General features: G+C 44.3%; 1 protein-coding gene across 3 annotated transcripts in view; it reads left to right on the top strand.

The window, feature by feature from the left end:
- Positions 1–16244, top strand: part of GPR84 (G protein-coupled receptor 84) — a 72446-nt gene extending 56202 nt beyond the window's left edge. For 2 of the 3 annotated variants that reach the window (XM_085654751.1, XM_085654749.1), the window contains exon 2: positions 14432–16244. In XM_085654751.1, coding sequence (XP_085510877.1) covers positions 14478–15608 — 1131 coding nt within the window. In that variant the 5' untranslated portion in view covers positions 14432–14477 and the 3' untranslated portion in view covers positions 15609–16244. Of the gene's footprint in view, positions 1–6785; positions 6868–14431 lie in introns of those variants that run through there. The other variant, XM_085654750.1, reaches the window with a different exon arrangement.
- Positions 16245–20190: the final 3946 nt, after the last annotated feature.

Below are 20190 nucleotides of genomic sequence, written 5' to 3'. Positions count from 1 at the left end.
GATCCCTCCCAAAAGCATCTTAAGACCCTCTGGTATCCACCAAAAGTTCTACCTCCAGTGCCAGCTCCCTGGGGTCAGGGAACTCACATTCCACCGGGTGCTGGCATAGCTCTGGAAAATCGTGACTGAACACATGCTCTCTAGCACTCAAATTGTACAGCCCCTCACATGTGTGAACCATTCTACCCTTCACCCCACCATCAAGTTCCTTGCAAAAGTACAACGCATCCCCATCCTGAGACTGGTGAGACAGTATTTGACTGTCCTTGCAACTCAACCCACACTGTTCTGGGGTGACTCAATACTTATCTACCAGGGCTTTCTCCATGGGGGAACACCTCACCCTGTCACTCATTTCTAGAGTCAGTAGAGTGTCCCTCCCACCACTAGAAATGACTCCCCGTGCAGTTTCCCAATCCACCTGAGGGACCCTGCACAGCTCTGGAGATACCTCATAAACCTGAACCCCCCTGGTGTATGTCATCCCCTTCCTGGAAGTCAGGCACCAAGTCTCTGGGTATGTGAACTTCTTCTGCAGTACTAGACATTACATTTTTGCTGTCACTATCTGAGCTGGACTCAGCCCTCCTGGCTTCCAGCTCCATCAGACTGAGCTTCTGAGATAACAGAACTCTCTCCTCCTCAAAGGACAGTCTCAAGTCCTCCTAAGCCTTTTCTTTCTCTTGCATCAACTGGAGTTTCACAAGCTCCAATTCGAGCTTTCTGGCTCTCTGCCTAAGTACCAGCTCCTCTGGTCCGGAAGACATGCCCGGAGATAGAACACTGCTGCCAGCAGTAGATCCTGCAGGGGACTCCCTGTCTGTGGGCTCCCCTCTCTCCATTTTTCTTCTCCTCAGATTCCATCTTAGGGCCACTGCCATATTGGGATTCTGGCTGGGGATTCTCTTCCTCAGAGTCATTTGATAGTGTTGCTATCCAGCGTGCTTCCTCATAACAAAACAGAACTGCCTCAAGATCCCACCTTGTGGATCTCCTCTACACAGCCAGCCCCCTCACCTTGTAGACACCAGTCAGCTCCTTCAATATATAGATATCTGGGTGCCAGAAATTAATTTCCATTCTGTCAAGGATACACAGTTGTAACAACCACACTGAGTTCCAAGTTGAGTAAGGTGAAGCAGGGTTACATTTAAAAAATGACCAACCGAGAGAAAAAGAGAAGAACAGTATGTGGTTGTGTAATGGTCTGTGATCTGGTAGTAGTGCATACCAATCACTGTATGTCAATTACAAACACAAGTCCTATCCCACCGCTGCCACCAATATTAACATGTGCCCAGATAAAGTGCCCAGAGGCCTAAACCCACCAAAAAGGTCAGAAAAAAATAGGGGGATGAAGGCAAAAAGTCTGGGGCTGAACCTGCAAAAAGGGCAAGGTACAACATGGAGGATGATGGGAAGCTGGCTACGTTTTGAAAGTGGGGACCTCAGTTGTGGTTTTCAAACTAACATTGAGATACAAATCTAGAATGCACTTAAAGTATTTGGACCTAGAACTTACTTTATGGAGCAGCTTTTCTGTATTCTGATCCTCAAATTCTTACCATGGTTTTCAGGCAAATTTGCTTCCGTTTGCAGTCTAAGATTTATATGGGGTCTAGAGATGAACGGCAATAATGAAAGGAAGGTGGGGTTTTTAAGTGGGCAAGAGAGTATTCAGAGGTGGACTTGAAGGGAAACTAAGGCTAACTCCTGCCAGCCGGCCCCTGGTTGTAGTGAAACACTCTCCAGGAAGCTCCTAATCCTTTTTTGTCTGGGAATTAGGTTATACAACAATTCTGAATAATGTGTAGTGAAAAGATTAGTAATGAATGGGTAGATTCACTGGCAATCCATACTTTGCCCAGGCAGAAATGCTCAAACTACTCCCCGCCCACTCTGTAAGTAAGCTTGCACTGCTGTGCTCTGTACTATGCGATATGCAACTGTGGAAAACAGCGCTGCTGATGCCGGTTGTGCGTGTGTGGTTGAAGAATAGCCTGTACTACTGATACAAGTACTAGCATGTGGTATGTTGCTGAGGAAAGGTTACACTGCTGTTGTCTGTGCTACGTTTCTTTTGTGTGGCTTGTTGTCATTAATGCACATTATGTGTGTAAATAATGCTTGTGTTTGTGCTTCCTTTTCCAAACTTCTAGTGAGTGAGAAAGAGACCTTCACTGTTGCTGCAAGGATTGTTCATGGTCTGTGCATGTGAGGGTGCTTTGCTGCTAGATGATTGTTTGAGGTACACACTGTTGCGGCCCAGTGCTTAATTTGCAAATAAATAGGTGCCAAGGACCTCATCAGGAGGCCACTGCTGCTTGCACCATCCATTGCCCTCGCCAGAGTAGCCACTGCCAGGAACAGCACAACTATTAGCCATCACACTCCTACAGGTGTGACAATTCAGACTATTCCAGGCTTCCAAAGCTATAAGAAAGGCTTGGGCGGCATGTATTTGTCGTGTTTAATGTATATTGAACTAATAAACAACTGTTGTTGTTCTCCTCTCCAAACAGCACAAACAGCGCCGCCATGTGACAGGCTGTCATAAGTGAGGGTGTTGACAATCAAGTGCTTGTGCTGAGGACGGAAACCGCCAGCTCAAATTAAGCACTGTTGCTGCCCTTGCTGTACTTGTTCGGGGAGTGTGGGTGTCTGCAGGGGAGAAACTTTCTGTGTCCGTGGCTCACATGAGCCAGTGATGTGAGCATGCGCTGCTGCTCACTGTAGGGACTATTTCTGTACTGTGTGTGAAGGAAGCTTGCCAAGGTGCCCCTCTGTTGTAAAGTGGCACAGTACACAGTTTCTTGTTCGCACGAGTCAGTCAGAGATTCTTTCACTGACACTGACATTGATTCTAGGGCTCGACCTGAATTGCCCCACGCCAAGACTGGTCCCTTACAGAGAGTGCAAAGAGGTGAAGTGAGTGAGTGTGTGTGTGTGGGAGTATTCAAGGGTCATATACGTAAAAGCAGAGTGCGGCGGGTGCCGCAGCATGGTGGGGCATTGAGCAGGCGCCCCCTGCAACTAGAAGAGGGGTGACTTTAGTCGTGCCACGGGCTGGAACCCTAGCTTGCACAGGAAGTGGAGGTGTGGGAGGGTCACCCAGCTACGTCATCAAGAGGTGATACTGAACCTCAAGAGATACTTAAGCCAGCACACCACGGATATCTTCCTCTTTGTCCCTTTCAGCATGCCAGGTGCGGATGGGGAGCAGCCGACACTCGTCAACCACCCACCCACCCCTGCGCTGGCGGTGCCCCTGACAGATAATAAAGGGGGATACACAAGAATTCTGATTCTGGGACTGGACTGACCCCTTGTCGGGTTATGTATAATTTGTGTAGGCACTGGGCAGGCGGGAGGGTGGACTGACCTGCCGGTGGTCCTGGACTCTCCCGTCCTATCTTGTGATCCCGGGTTTCTAACTTTGGGGATTACGCTTGTGTTCAGGTACCCCGGTGGGCCGATGGGCTATGCGGTGCCCTGGTTTCAAGTTTGAAGTTCTCCTCTGGGCTGGAGGAGATGGAGATGTGGTGAAGTTGTCCCATTGATGTTTTCTATAATTTCCTTTAGGAATGGTGCATGGACCCCTGCGTGGAACCTGGGGGTTGTTGCAAGGTGGGACCTGCTGGCACGCTGAGCACAGCGGATCTCAAGACAATGTGTTCTGCATGTTCTTGGAATGTCAAATATGAAATTTGACTTGTGCGTTTATCTTCCATCTTGCTTTGATATCTATGAAATGAAAGCTTTCTAGATGAATACCTGTCCTTCGGGACTTCGCGAACAAGCAATTTTAAATGTTGATTTGATTTGAATAAAGAAAAGGCTACACCCTGAAAACCACAAAAACTGGTTCTAATCTCTGTTCTTGAGCATTGCAGTGAGCGAATGTAGGGCGAGTTGCATGTGTGCACGTACTATGAAATGTAGGGAGAGAAATGGAAAGGAGCTGAATCACAGGTAAACAGTGTGACGCAGTACACATTTGTGGGCTAAGGGAGTGGCCACATGGGAATATTTTCAGCTACAGAGAAACGGGCAGAAAACTGAAACCCAGCCGGAGAACTGAAAACCTAATGAATTTCCCTTTCAAATGTTGCTGAAACCAGGCTCCGATGAAAGGTGGGAATCTCTGCAACACTGTGGTAAACAGTATCTAATCCAAGTATAACAAAAATTGGCTTAAAGTAAAGGAATTTGTAAAAACTGGAATATACTTCCTGAAAGGTTTGTTCTTGGGAGCTCCATCTATGATGCAACAAATTCTCATTTCTCCCTCCCGACTATGAACTGTAGAACCTGGCAGTCACGCTTACATCTTCATTTATCGGCCTGTGGTATGATTTCCAGTGCCAGGGTGGGCAAACTCTGACCCAGTAGAATGGCCCAGGCCCTCGTAAGAGCGGTCTCGCAATTTGTAGCATAAGCTAGGCCTATTGCCTCCAGTGTGCCTTCTCTCTGCCTCAATAGAATGGACCAAGCACCATACTCAAGGTTTACTTATACATTCTGCCATAGTAGTACTAGCCACGCCCCCTGCCCCAGTGCACCCATGCTCTACACTAGTGGAAAGGGATGTGCCAGCTGCTGCACTGTACTCACATTGGGGGCATTCGTCTGCTCTGCCATAGTAGAACCAGGGGCGCAACTAGAGCCAAATTTCAGGGGGGCTAATACTTCCAGAATTGTAGAGCCACATTTTTTGGGGGGCTAATACTTCCAGCAATGTAGAGCCAAATTTCGGGGGGGGGGGGGCTTATACTTCCAGCAATGTAGAGCCAAATTTTCAGGGTGGAGGGGGGCTAATACTTCCAGCAATGTAGAGCCAACATTTTTTGGGGGGGGGCTGATACTTCCAGCAATATGTCCATGTATAATGTAACTAGTGCTCATGGAAAAATGCCTCAATACCTTCGGGTGGAGTTCGAGCTGTATAAATAAAACAACAAATCCTAAGGTTACTTTTCAGGAAATGCATTCTCACACTGTGGCAGCAAAAGTAATTTGCAACTTTAAGGAATAGGCACAGTGGAGATGCAGGGGCTCTAGGAATGGGTAAAAAAACAACAAAGCCTCAGGATCAAGTAAATGGTCTTTTATAGACCTGTGAAATCCTCATGTGCGGCTGCAATAAGACACCAGACCAGCCAGCCCACAGCAGCTCAAGAACTGTCTGTGTGTGTGTGGAAGCTGTTTCAGCCTGGACGGACACACATGACGGGGGGAGGCTGAAGCCCTTTGAGCCCTATGGGCGTTGCACACCTGAGCAGAACTGGCCATGTCTTGGAACTACTGTCCTCACTTTCCCGCCAGAGTGGTACAGACTAGACCCCCTTTCACTGATGTACTTGCGCTCTGACGCATAGGGAAACATCGTTTACAACGCACGCGTTACAATTTGTGTCATTACAACTAGTTTTTTATAATGCGAAATCCATTACAACGCATGTCATTACATCGCATAATCCATTACAACGCATTCACCAAAGTAACGCCCCAGCAGAGTTAGAATAGTACTGGCGTTGTAATGGATTATGCTTTGTAATGACACGGGTTGTAACGTGTGCGTTATAACATGCCCTATTCCGTCACATAAGACCTAACCACGCCCTTTGTCCACTGGCGTAACGAAACTTGAGGTACCCCCCCTGCAAGGTACGTGGAGGGCCCCCTCCGGACTCATTAAGGAGCTTTCCGGGCGGAGTACTGTGCTGAGGGGGCCCCTTAAAACTTGCCCCCTTCCGCACCACGGTGGCCTGTGTTACGCCACTGCCTTTGCCCCCAGTGTTCTCACACTGTCAATGCTCTCATACTCTGATGCAGTATTGTATTGTACCGTTAATATAGCGCTTACTACCCCTATGCAGGGTGCCGGTGCACCCCCTCGCTGTTGCGATCACGCTTCGCAGGAGGGACAGTCCCCTTTTCCCCCACACCGATCACAGTGAAACTGTGAGTTTGAGTACACTGTAGAATACACAGGGCACTATGCCGCCATCTTCCAGCCTTTGGCGACGATGTAGCTTCAATAGGACGCATTGAAGCGCTTCCCGGCAAACGCTTGTAGTGTAAAGCATCATCTCACATACGACGCGCTGTACATGCGCACAGTATGGTGTGAGAGTTATGGATCCCAGAAACCAGGCTATGACGGGAAAGTGGTCAATATAATAATAATGTAATGTAGCCAGCCCTAGATGGCACTATATATAGATGGTTTAACATAGTTGCAGTTTGCAGCACAGGGAGATGAAATCATTTGCCAAGAAACACATTTTCTCCACGGTTTTCGCAGCCTAGGCCATGGTACCATCATTTGCCCCCACCATCCCTGCACTACGGGGTATTTGACATTTCAAGGAGCAGCCAGTCCTGCAGGTGGCGCTCGAGAGTTCACCTTGAACTAGGACCCTGTACGTTGTTCGGATTTCTGAGGCGCAGTTCCTTTCCCGGAGGCTGTTGTGCACGTCACCAGTTCTTCCGCCCCCAAGAGGCACAAGACGGAGTCTCTGCGTCCTAGATTTATTTTCTGCTGATTGTAATGTGGTCACTAAAAACAACACCGTGCCCTGGTTAGGCCTCCCCGACCGCACAGCCCAGGGTGGCCTCGTGATGAAAGTGTGTTTGCAAACTGGTTACTAAGCAGGGGCCTGCTCGGCAAAAGGCAGAAGTGGGTACTGTTGGTCGGCCCCAGGAAGTTGGGTCAGTAGAATTTTGTAACTTGGGTTTTTGTAAGGATGAGGAAGCAGAACCGGGGTTATATAACCTCGCAGCTCTGGTTGGAGCCGCAGACTCCAGGCTGACCAGCACATACCTCCCCCAGGACTCTTCGAATTTCGCGGTGTCCACAGCAGGGTAAGTTGGCACTTTGTTTTTGAAGAAAAAAAGATGGCGCTTATGGTTAGTATCTGGTCGAAATGGATCTCTGAGATTGCTTGGTGGGCTGACTGTCTGGTACTTACTGCGTGTTTCTGTGTATCAGAGAGAGAGCGACCTGAAGGGCACAGGTGCCAACCAAAGAAGAGAACATGAGACGCTGTCACCTCTGTTCGCCAACTAGGCAACCGAATTAATAATATGCTCTGTATGCCTGAAGGTTGGGTGTGCTATGTTGATGATCTATGGCAGATTTACAGGCTATCTGTCCACGTGATGCAGATGTGCATACAGTGCACCTAAATGTGAGTCATTTAAAGTGCAGTTATGCTGAGAGGATGAACAACCCTGATAGCAATGGGCAATATTAATCAAAGAACCTGCGCGTCTTTCAAATGCATTATATCAGGTTGTCCGTTGTGTTTCAGTATGTATAGAACGGCATTCCAAATTCAGCTATAATCGTCGCATAAAAATATAAGTCTGAAATGGCAGTTTTGTGCCAAAAATATCTTTTTTTGTTGGTTGATGTATCCAACGAGCTGTGGCGCATCTTGAGTTCATGCGTGGGTTGCTATAACGTTGCGCGTGCATGAGGGAAAGCGCCATTGCTGGAATCCCCAAATCGCCTCGAGGTAGGTGCGACTCGCGCCTGGGGTCGCATTAGATTCCTTGCATGCTGGTGCATCTTGGAGTTGTTGCACCACTGCTGCCCTCCAGCGTCCGTTGCAGCCCGATTCGCCCGAACCCTGCACATTAGGGGAACTTCGAGCAGAGCTGGCACTACCCCGTTATAAATTAAGCACTGTAAACGCAGCACCAGCGATCGACTAAGGTGCCAGGCGTCACCTGCTCGTAGTTTGGAAGTTGCTGAAAACACACCGTTAATTCTATGAACTATTTGTCGATGGTTAAAAAGCAGAACATTAAAAGTCAGATTTTCTGGCAAAAAAAATAAAAACTGCATGAAATGCAGTCTGAGGAGACGTGAACCTTGCTGTTGGAAGTTAATTTAGCAATTCCCTAGAGCGCATGCGCACCTTACACACTAAGACGGTTGGAGATACATTCCAGGGGGGTAACATCGCCCCCTGCAGGGCAGTGGAGCTCCAACCCTTCACTGGGCAGCATTCACCTTAAGGCCAATGAATATCTGTGAGACATGAGGACTCCGTGGTCTCAGCACACATTCGGCAGCGGGGGTATCATTCTGCGTCACTCGGTTGCCATTCTGTCTCTCGCTTATGAGTGCCGGGTGGCACGGCACTCCCCCCTTCCCCCCCCCCATCTGTTGATAATGCATAATTATTAGAAGTTAGCGACTTAACAGGGGGGTTGGGGGGGGCAGATTAGAACCGAACCACGAGTCCGGCTTGGCTATAAGCGCCCCATGCACGAGCCGAGCCCGGAACATATTTGCAAAGCAGATTGGCAGCAAAGATAATGTAAAAATACTACAAAGACTCCTCTGAATTTTAAAAAGGTGTATTTTTTTTTAACATACAGAGGGGTTACTCTTTAGTACATCAGATCACTGCAATGAGAGGCTTTTATTAAAAGTGGCAGTTTTAAATAACATTTTAGAAATATTCTCCCCACCCTGCCCTGAGGGCAATGCCATTAGTGCACTAAAAGGCAAGTGAGGTGACCCGGGCATCTGATACATGCCCAAGATTCTTTATTTTACGTGAAGCAACATTAAAGTCTATTAAATCAAACATTAGTGTGATTTTTGTGCAGTGCCAATCCAGAAGGTGTGTATTTTTAAGTGCTCTCATACATGATAGTGAAGAAATAAAAGGCTCAGTGAAATGAAATACTCACCTAGGATTACAGTTTGGTCAACTAGGGAAGCCAAGATTCGTCCATGGTTTCAGTTTTACATCCTGCAATTCAGCCACTAGATGGGTTTCTCTTTCTGTCTCCTGTTTTACATCAAAGGTTATAAATGTAAATGTAGTGCATTTATATAGCGCTCCGCACACCCTCGAAAGGGTCTCTCAGCAACCCTTCCTGGCCTTTTCCTGTGAAGGGCCCACTCCTGGGCACCCCCAAGGTGAAAGCCAGGCATCCTAGCGCTTTTGGGGCCGTTGTGGAGATTGAGCAAGCTATTGCCCAGAGACCCATGATTAGAATAGGCACTGAGGCTAGAATTATCAGATCCGGGGATATTGAGCCCAAGACCTGCCGAGGCGGGAATTGAACCCTGGTCCGGGCCAGACCTCTGCATCAGGGTCTGCCGCTCTAACCATTGAGCCACACTTCTCCACAAAGGTTAATGCTTTGACTTTATTTTTGGTGCTGGAGGTTAGAGCATGGGTGGGAGGCAGAAGCCACACAAAAGCTCTTTTTTGGGGTGTAAAGGACCCGTGAGGGCCTTGAGTAGAGTCAGGCGTCTGGTTCGAGCTTTCAGTGGCTCACCCACCCCTAAAGGAGATGTGCAGAGTGTGGGGAGGGTGAATGATGAGCCATAACATACAGACAGTATATCTTTTTAAAATAAATTGCAAATAAATGGAGCTTGATGAGGCGCTTTTGCACACCGAGGCTGCCTAGTATCGTTTCCACCTCATGCCTGTTTTTTCCACCACCCTAGGCTCCCTGTCTCATTCCAACACTGTTGCAGGCTCTTTGTCATCCCAGCTATATCCATTGTTTTCACATCTTTCTCTTTGCAGTTATTTCTCCCTTTTCTACTTTTCTTTCTCTTACTCTGGGACAAAGTCGGTCAGTGCCTGAAATGGAAAAATAGAAGTGCGGGTACTCTGTAACAGAGTGCCTGCTTGTTTCTGAGAAGTGCCGGTACTCTCCGAATAAAAGTATTACATTATTCTTGAGAAGTGCAGGTACTCTCCCACTCAAAATAAAAAAGTGCCGGCACTCAGTATCGGAGAGTACCGGCCCATTTAAAGCACTGAAGTAGGTAATGAAAAGTGAGTGCTGGTCCCCAAAAATGAATGCTGGTTCCCACCACCTACAAACTTTGGGTCAGATTAAGCACTACTGGGTTGAAGACTGTATCATGGTATTGTTGACTGGAATGCTTACGTCAAAGCCTGGCTTTCACCGTTAAGGATGGATTTTCTCTGAAGCCTTCCAGTAATATGACGAGGCCCGGGTGAAATTTCCACAACGCCGGCATTAGTTCAGTAATCTTCTGTTGTGCGTTTGACCAGAAGTTAAGAAAATTATGCTAACATGAAAGCTTACATAATTATTGTGGCAACAAAGTAGCTTGAATTCACGAGAACAGCAGCTGATGTTTGTGGCATTTATGTTTTTTCGTTTTACTTTTTAGTGCCAAATGCATAATGGATGGCAGGACACACATTTCGCTCTCAAATATAGCGCCAAAAGCCAGCTTTATATTTTTCATAATTTCACTTAATTTTGTGCAATCTTGGTTAACTTTTCACTCAATTACTCAAAAGCAAATTACCCAAATTTCATCCACCCCTAAATATCACTTGTTTGGTTGTGCGTATGCTACATATGTGAAATGACAATTTACACTTACCTTATATCGCCCACTAATGAACAGAAACAACAAAAAAACACTGGCATGGAGGCGAATCACAGAAGGCTCCTACTTTGCTCAACAGTAGGGTTGCCACCAGGCCTGTACTTTATCATTTTACTGACATGGCCTGTATGCTTGTTAAGATTAGAAAAAATTGAGGAAGTCTGCAAAAGTTAGATTTTTTTTTCCCCCTTAAAAAATAACATAAATAAGAATCACTTCTAAAGGTTTTTAAGCTGCCTAAACCATTCAAAAATTATTATTAAAGAAGAGGCATAATTTCAGTGTTAAACATAATAAAGTGGATTTTAAACACAGTCTTATTCAAGAGCCAGGTCCTGGTGCTTGCACAAGCTTAAAACGTGAACAAATAGTCAGTATTTTGCCACAAGAAATGTGGTAGCAGTCCTATCCACGAGCACTAGGGCCTCACATGATTTTAAGAATCACTTTGTAAATTATTTTCATTTGGATTAATTACATGTGTATTGATCTATACGGTAACACAATGAAAACCTGGCATGGATCTGGCTCTCATGGACCTTCACTGGCCACAGACAGTTGGCTAGAGCATTTCTCTCTGGAACCAGAACTTCTGCGTCAGCAGCGTCTGTGAATGTCTACAATCTCTTTACAGAGGACGTGGTGACTGATATGCCCATCTAGAAGGGCATGACCCTTCGATGTTGGCATATTATAAGTAGGGCTCCCGGTTTTATGGTATTTATTTTTCTGACATTTCCGTCTGTATTTATCCATATTTATTTTTTGCTAATTTTATCTGTATTCATCCATATTTATTTTGGGTTTTGTGGAAAAATGAAGCTGAAACTAGTATATTTCCACATTTATTTAACCAATAAATATGCACTCATGCTTCAATGCCTACTAGGTTTCAATTTTGTAAACACCCACAAAAAATCAATCAATGTACTTATAAGAAAATATGCATATTTCAGTGTCAACCATATGCATATCTACTGCTGTCTAAGCCTCTTTACTAAAATTCCTTTTTTTTGCCCCCTTACCTATCAATCCTCACAGCTATTGGCCTGGCAGTCATGGCAGATAGTATTTAGAATTACTTAAAAAGCAACCCGATTTCCATTTTTATCCACATTTAAAAATAAATACATACAAGAAAATAAATGTTTTCTGTCTGTATTTATCTGTAAAAATCAGTAAAAACGGAAAACAGGGAGCCTTAATTATAAGTTCCTTTATAGCTGATATTTTTGAAGTAACATAGAAAAGATTTGTTTCGAGTCCCTGGGTTATATATTTCTTTGATACTATATCGTCCCTTTGATAAAATAAATTTTACTTAAAAATGCACAACTTCAAAATCTGAATAATGAATTTGAGATTTTTATTATTATGATGTTTTGTCATGACATCTAGTTTCATACATGCTGGCTATTAAGAAACAACCGTCCACTTGTTATCCCTAGTTCAGACCACTAACTTTACAGCGTTTCACACCTGCACCTCTCACCTCACATGTGACCCTCATCATATCTGGCTGTTCAGTATACTCCTTCGCCCCCCCACAGTTCTTCCAAAGCACATAAACTCTGACCTGCAGCTCACCCTCCTTTTTCACAGGCCTGCCAGAAAACTTTAATCATTACCCACAGTACTTCTTCATAATGCCTCTAAATGCCCATGTCGTTGCAGCTCTGAGAGTGCGCCCCAATCCTGGAATATAGGTCATAACAAGGCATACTACTATTACAGATGCTTTTACCATGCGTGAACGATAATGATGACACTTACAATACATTCCCATTCATTCATATTATTTTACCACAACTATGCACAGCATAACAATGCATTGTTTCTTGCACTACTACACTACAGGCAACGATATACACCCAAATCCCTTATGCCCAAATGACTACTCACCCATGACCCCAAAAAACCCTCCTTTCCCATAAAATGTTCCGTTCCTGACCCTTAAAAACATCTTCCCACCCCAAAAAACTACCCATCCTTGAACTCTAAAAACTCCTTACTACAATGTAATGCTACCCTTTCCTAAAACTTGAAGCCTCTTACTACTCTTTAACACTACCCATCCTTGAACCCTAAAGCTCATTACAACCTCTTAACACTACCCTTGCCTGACCCCTAAAAACGCCTTACTACTGATTAACACTACCCTTCCCTGAACCCTAAAACCCCCTTACTACTCTTTAAAACTACCCTTCCTTGAACCCTTGAAGCCACTTACTTCTTTTTAAAACTACCCATCATTGAACCCTAAAAAAACTCCTTACTACTTCTTAACACTACCCTTGTCTGACCCCTAAAAACTCCTTACTACCTCTTAACACTACCCTTCCCTGAACCCTAAAACCCCCTTAGTACTTTTTAACATTACCCTTCCTTGAACCCTAACCCCCTTACTACTTTTTAACACTACCCTTCCTTGAACCCTAAAAAACCCTTACTACTTCTTAACACTACCCTTGTCTGACCCCTGAAAACTCCTTATTACCTCTTAACACTACCCTTTCCTGAATCCTAACCCCTCTTACTACTTTTTAACACTACCCTTCCTTGAACCCTAAAAAACCCTTACTACTTCTTAACACTACCCTTGTCTGACCCCTAAAAACTCCTTACTACCTCTTAACACTACCCTTTCCTGAACCCTAACCCCCTTACTACTTTTTAACACTACCCTTCCTTGAACCCTAAAAAACCCTTACTACTTCTTAACGCTACCCTTGTCTGACCCCTGAAAACTCATTATTACCTCTTAACACTACCCTTTCCTGAACCCTAACCCCCTTACTACTTTTTAACGCTGCCATCCCTGATCTCTAAGAGCTTCTAATGCGGTGTAATGGGTTGAAACTTACCTTGCTGCTGATGTTGATGCGGCATTGGATATGATTTGTAACTGTCATCCATGGTGATAGACAAGTTGTAAGGGTGCAAACCCGAATCCCAACTTTCAACACCTCTTATGTCCCTGTAGTACTTCAAAGCGAACACAAGGAGTTGATGGACGGAGCACTGACACTGTAGTACTTCAAGTCATCTTTGCTAAGGCACCCCCAAATCCTCAAGTACAAGCCCTTTAGATTAAAATGCTTCCACCTCTGGACTACTCTACGGATGACCTCTAGTCATGACCTGCAGATACCCTTGCTCTTCCAAATCCGTGGCCTTGTGTATCACTTGAGGGCTTACTCTGTATTGTAACTCCCACTGTTACATCTTCGCAACCCATTAAATACCTTCAGCAACCCCGTGTTCTCATGCCAAACACTTCATGTTTGTGTCCTACCCTCCTGGAGTTCTGCCAACATGCTCAGTATGGATGGTGCATACTCCTTGGAAGTCATGAATGGCCTCGCCACCCACTCCCACAGTAATATTCATGAGTGAGTATAAACAGTGTTTCTAATGTTGACCAGTTTGTCCTGATCTGCGCCGGATTTTCAGAATACCCATACAAGGCTCATTTCTCCTGAAAATTGAGTATAGTTCCACCAGTGGTGTAACGAAACTTGAGCCCCACCCCCCTGCAAAGTTCATGGAGGGGGGCCCCCATGTTCCGGACCCAGTCAGGGGCTCTCAAGCTAGGGCCCGCTGTCCGTGGACAGTGCCGAAGTGGCCCCCTGGAGCTTGCCCACGACCACGGGAGCTGCGAGGGCTAATGTTCCACCACTCTATTCTCGCCATCCTGGGCCTATGGTGGATTTCCTGGTTTAGACTGTGTATTCCAAAGTGTGTACACATGTGTTATTTGTATAGAGAGAACCTACCCGAAAGACAGCAGAGTGCTGTATTTGGTCAAAGGCAAAATTACAGTCCACAAGTGTTGCGGAGGGTGAGGTGGGGATGGGGTTGCCGGGTTCTGATTGTGGAAGTGGACTGTTATATGTATGTATGTATGTATGTAGTATTTGTATAGCATATGCAAGTAGTGTAGTACTACACATTTTGTGTTGTAAAAATATCTTAATATTTCATGGAAATAATTTTTGGTTGTATCTCTTTTCTCTACAGATTATCGACACATTCTTGTGCACCTGGGGCGACAAGAGATTCAAAGATGAACTATACAAATGACAGCTTCTCCTGCTATGATCCTTCAATTGTGAATTACCGCTATGTCAGTGTCACCTGGGGCATCATCGTCACCTTGGTGGGGACTGTGGGGAACATCCTCACCGTGCTGGCCTTTGCATTGGACAAGAAGTTGCAGACTAGGTTCAATGTCTTGATCGTGAACCTCACCTTTGCTGATCTTCTCTACTGCGCTGTACTGCAGCCCTTCTCTGTGGACTCCTACCTCCACCTCCACTGGCGGAGTGGGGCCACCTTTTGTAGGGTCTTTGGCATGCTACTGTTCGTCTCCAACTCGGTCTCCATCCTCACTCTCTGCCTGATCGCAGTCAGTCGGTACCTTCTCATTGCGAACAGTAAGCTCTTTGATCGCATCTTCAATAGGCTTGGGATGACACTGATCGTCATTGGCACTTGGGTGGTGGGCTTTGGCAGTTTTGCCCCACTCTGGAATGTTTTTGTCCTGGTCCCGAAGGTCTGCACATGCAGTTTCCACCGCCTCAGAGGACGTCCCTACACCACCATTTTGATGGCATTTTACTTTGTGATAGGCCTGGGCTGCGTTGGCGTCTTCTATTTCCTTATTCACAGGAAGGTCAAAGCTGCTTCCAAAACACTGGATCAGTATAAGTTGAAGAAGACTAATGATAAAAGTGGGTATGTGGCTGGCACAAGTACAGCAGTTTCTGGGAAGTTCCAGGAACTAGACAGTGGGGTGGATTTAGGCGGATCACAAGCTCACTCTAGTGAAGTAATTTCTGAACAAGTGCCCTCCTCCAAAAGTCATGTGAGCCAACAGTCGGCAGTGTCCTCAAAGAGTTCGGGAACCGTTGCCTCATCACAACCTAAGGACACAGGCTCGGAGTTCAAAAAGGTCACCCGTATGTGCTTTGTGGTCTTCATGTTCTTTGTCGTCTGCTACATACCCTTCTTGCTACTCAACATCTTGGACGCCAAGAACATGGCCCCCCAGGTGTTCCACATGATTGCTGCCAACCTCACCTGGCTGAATAGTTGCATCAACCCTATCCTTTATGCCGCCATGAACCGGCACTTCAAGGAAGGGTACCAGAAAGTTCTCCTCATGTGCGTCCAAAAACCCAGTCGAAGAAGGTAGAGACACGGTGATCCCAGCAAATAAACCCCATGCTTCCTTCTTTTGAATAGGAGGAACATTTGTTCTGAGCACTACTCTGCAGACTGAGTATGGATGGGCTGGTGTGCCAGAATTCCCTTGCTAGTAATATCTAAAGATTTACAGCCAGAGGTTGATGATTGGCTGAAATGACTGTTCTTCTCTAGCATACCTTTTCAATGTCTTCTACTGTACTGCTGGAAGAAATTTGCTTAAGGTGACTTTCAGTACAAGTTTCAGAACTTTAGAGAAAACTCATCATTGGATCCATAATGACTGCAGGTTTGCGGACCACTGAATAACTGCTGAAGTACCTGCAGCCACTGCAAGTGTGCAGATTTCATATCAGTTCCTCTTCAGTCGACGGCAGTTGTTTGAGCATCAGCACAAATTGTCACGTGTACCTATAGGGGCTAGATGGACGATTGCCCCGAATCATTTTGGTTCTTATGATGTATCTGGGCTTTACCTTAACCCCAGATTTTGGCCGCAACTTAGTGATTTAAAATGAAAGCCTACAAAATCAAACACAGGTTTTCCTTTGATATTAGATAGTGCACTTTAATAGGGAATCTAGAATATTGTGTTATCAGAATTTCAAATATTGAGGACCAAAATATCGACATTATATATATATATATATATATATATATATATATATATATATATATATATATATTTGTGTATATGTATATATGTATTTATGTGTGTGTGTATATATATATATGTATATGTGTGTGTATATGTATGTATGTGTATATATATATATATTGCATTTAGTTTATTCCAATCCACATATAGGTACGTAGCTGTGAGGTGACTCACAACCTGATATTATCCGCCTGCTGTTTCCCAACCCTACATTACAGATTCTCCTATTGCAGCAGCAGATTACTAGCCCTGAGTCACAAATCCAGGCTGCTTTCTGATTGACTGCTCAATCCTGTCCCTACGCCTAGCATCACAGTTTCTTGTTGCAGTGACTGCCAAGGTGGGATGTCAGAGCAGAGTTCCATTTCCTTGTCATCCTACTCTTTGAATTTAATAAATTATTTGCAAAATTAAAGGCCCTGATTTAAGTGCTGAAGTAATTCCAATGGGGTTGGTAACTGTTGTTCGAGCCCCTACTGCGATTACACCGTCCTCAGTAACGCTGCTGATCCAGTGTGTTTGGCCTGGACTGTTAACTTCCTCCAAAATGTATATGTAGATCTCTGAGGGAAATAGGTAATTACCAGGGGAATTATAAGCTGAATTACCTGTTACCCAGTTATTTACCATTCCTGAGGGTACTTCCAGGGTACATTTTGTAATACCCAGCTATTCTTGCAGAATCACAGATACCCCAATATTGGTAATACCGTGTGAGGATTGAAATACCGAGCTAAAATCCAGTGTATCCGTAACCAGGCACTCCGTTGTCAATCAAACGGATGGTCTAGTCGTCATGCCAGTTTGTAAATCCTTATTTATTTTATTGCTTATATTTTATTGGTTTGTCCTGCTCTGATGCTGCTGGATTTGCATTAGATTTTTGTGTACCTTTTCGTGTCTTCAGATGTTTATAGTAATTACCACTGACATATTTTTATTATACTTTAAAATAGTCTTGTTTAAATATATTTTTAAAAATAAAGATTTTTGTTAATACAAAGGTGTGGACTTTTAAAAAGAGGATAATAGCCATGCCACTCAAGTGAGTTCTAAAGAGAGAGAGATAGATAGATATGGGGGGGGTGTTTGTGTTGGGGGGTGTGTGTTACTATCCTTGTGGGGACTTGAGTATGATAACACACTCACGCTGTGGGGACCTGAACCCAAATCCCCACAAGGTAACGTTTTCTAAATGATTGGAAATGACTTCAGAAACATCTGTGCCAACTTTTAAAAAAATTGCCTTGTGGGTACCTGTGTTTCACCATGTGTTACTTTTTTTGCTCAGTTCTACCCCTGTAGACAGGAGGTGGTACTGCAGTCTCAAACACAGCATATTAAACACACATTTTCTATGAGCAGAAAGAAGAATCGTTTTAAAGGTTACATTTTGCTAAAAACAATGACCGTGTGACCATTTCTCTGTTTATTAAAAGACGGTATCATTAAAATGACGGTCCTAGCTGCTTTTTCTGCATTTAGGAATGTTTATTTTAGCTGTTATTAAAGTATTATATAACCAATTTCATCTAGTTTCTTGCATTAGCAGTACGTTTTAAATTTACTGTTTCACACCACAAAAGCAATTACTGATTGCAGTTTAATCATTTACTGCAACTAAAACAAACCTGTCAAATATTTTACGACACAATATAACTTCTGCCCGTATGTTTTTGTAGGTAAGTAGATGGACTTGCTGCTCAAATTTGTATTTAAATGTGAATATTGTGAATTTGAAAATTTTTAAATAAAATAATTTTTTAACATACTTGTATGCTACATTGAAGATTCTTCCTATGATTTAACTGCAAATCTTTTTGCACAATGTTTGTGGCGTTCTAAGGAAAACATTGGTACTTTTTTTTTTTTACTTTGCCAACTTCCACATGAAAAGTGTGCCATGTGCGATAATTATGATGCACGTCTTTAATTAACATGAACAAACTGGTTCTGCTTAAGATATACTTCACATAAAACAGTAGCGTTCTTTTTTCACTCTATGGGTTATGCATAGTACAGCTCGGCAAATGGCAACCTTGCAGGGAAAAAGGAATACATTTGTTAACTTGACATAACCTGATTAGACTGCAAACTATTTACTATGCAGAAAAAATTATTGTGAAAACAAAACAGGTCAAGGTAAGCTTCACAATCTTTGCATGTCAAACATAAACCTTGCACACCCCTGTGCATGGTATGATGGGTGGGTTTATGAGTGAGTGAACCTGTGAAGCACAAAAGGCTAAGAAAACCTCATAATACTACCTAACGATAGAAAATTAGATTTGTTTTGCCTGCACAACACGAATAATGGTGGCATATGTATTTTAACTCATAGTAAAATCGATCTAATCCTCAAAATGTTATCATTGTGTAATTTACATTTTGAAAACGTTCCATTTTTGAAAAATGACAGAATTGTCGCAAACTCACAGTTTGTTAACATCCATCTTAAAAAACTCAGTAATCATAACTGGGAAACCAGGATGCAACAAAGGAACTGTGCATTCATGTTCAGATGTGGATGTATAGCATGAAACTGATTTTCTCCAGCAAAGTATTTGTACACATGTAAGTACCTTCTGATTTGTGTATTGTGAGTGGCATAAGATAAAAGCAGGTTTAATCATTATCTCCTGGCTCCTTGACCAGACATCGAAATGAGTGTATGTATGCATGTACTTACAGAAGTATGTGCTGGAGAGCAACAGAGTGCTGAAGGCTATTCTGACCCTTGGACACCATTATTGTGCTGACATTACAAGTGTAACACACTTAGGAGCATATTCTCAAGGATCTATCGCCGAGTTATCGGAACTTTATCGCAGCCAAAGTCGCAATAAATGTATCGCCCCATTCACAAGCTGGTGCTAACAGCCCATATCACCAGTTTACCTGCGATAGCAGGCGCAAAAAACATCGCCACAGATGACTCTGGCAACTAACACTAATGATATGCAGAGTAGGTGTTCCCGTGCAAAAAGCCGTGACAACACCACTCCGCAACATTCTCAACGACCAGCCAGATCAGTGATAAGAACACAAAACATGCGATAAGGCGCGTTAGCTGCAGGAATTTAACACCTGCTCTTACCTGTTGTAAAGTCAGACGACAACCAGCACCAGACAAGGGAGCACAGCCCACAGCCACAAATGAAGAACAACCGATGCCCTGGATCAACTGATCATGCAGCCCGGAGCCCCAATAGGGCAACAACACCTACCGCCACCACCCCCAGGACCCCCCCGACCCCCCCCCTCCCCGGGGCCCTACCCCGGGAACTCCCCACCCCCTTTGGACAAAGATATTGCGCATCAACTCTAGGAAATCCTGAACCAAACAATTTACCTGAAGTCGCACAATCAAAACACCTAACATACATGTGTGGTCAGAAAAAGGAGAATCATACATTCATTTTAGAATATCCAAATAATTTGTTTATTACAGAATAAACCCAAGACAAGAATTCTGAAGAGCCATGGCAGGTCTTCTCAGGACATTCTGTAAGTCACAGCCTGCAAGACTAAAATCTAGATAAGAAAATGTGTCATGCGCCCATCAAAGTACAGAGAGAGAGAGAGAAAAAGAGCGAGCGAAAGAGAGACAGAGAGAAAGAGAGGGAGAGGGAGGGAGAAAGAGAGGGAGAGAAAGGGAGAGAGAGAGAGAGAAAGAGAGGGAAAGAGGGAGAGAGAGAGAGAAAGAGAGGGAGAGAGAAAGAGAGGGGGAGAGAGAGAGAGAAAGAGAGGGAAAGAGTGGGAGAGAGAAAGAGAAGGAGAGGGAGAGAAAAAGAGAGAAAGAGAAGGGGAGAGAAAGAGGGAGAGAGAGAGAAAGAAAGAGGGAGCGGGAGGGAGAAAGAGGAAGAGAGAGAGAAAGAGACGGAGAGAGAGATAGAGAAAGAGAGGGAGAGAG

The sequence above is a fragment of the Triturus cristatus genome, chromosome 4_1 (genome assembly GCF_964204655.1).
Source record: "Triturus cristatus chromosome 4_1, aTriCri1.1, whole genome shotgun sequence".
Classification (NCBI taxonomy): Eukaryota; Metazoa; Chordata; class Amphibia; order Caudata; family Salamandridae; genus Triturus; species Triturus cristatus.
Note: the sequence above shows the minus strand (reverse complement) of the source record. Positions and strands in the feature narration are given on the sequence as shown.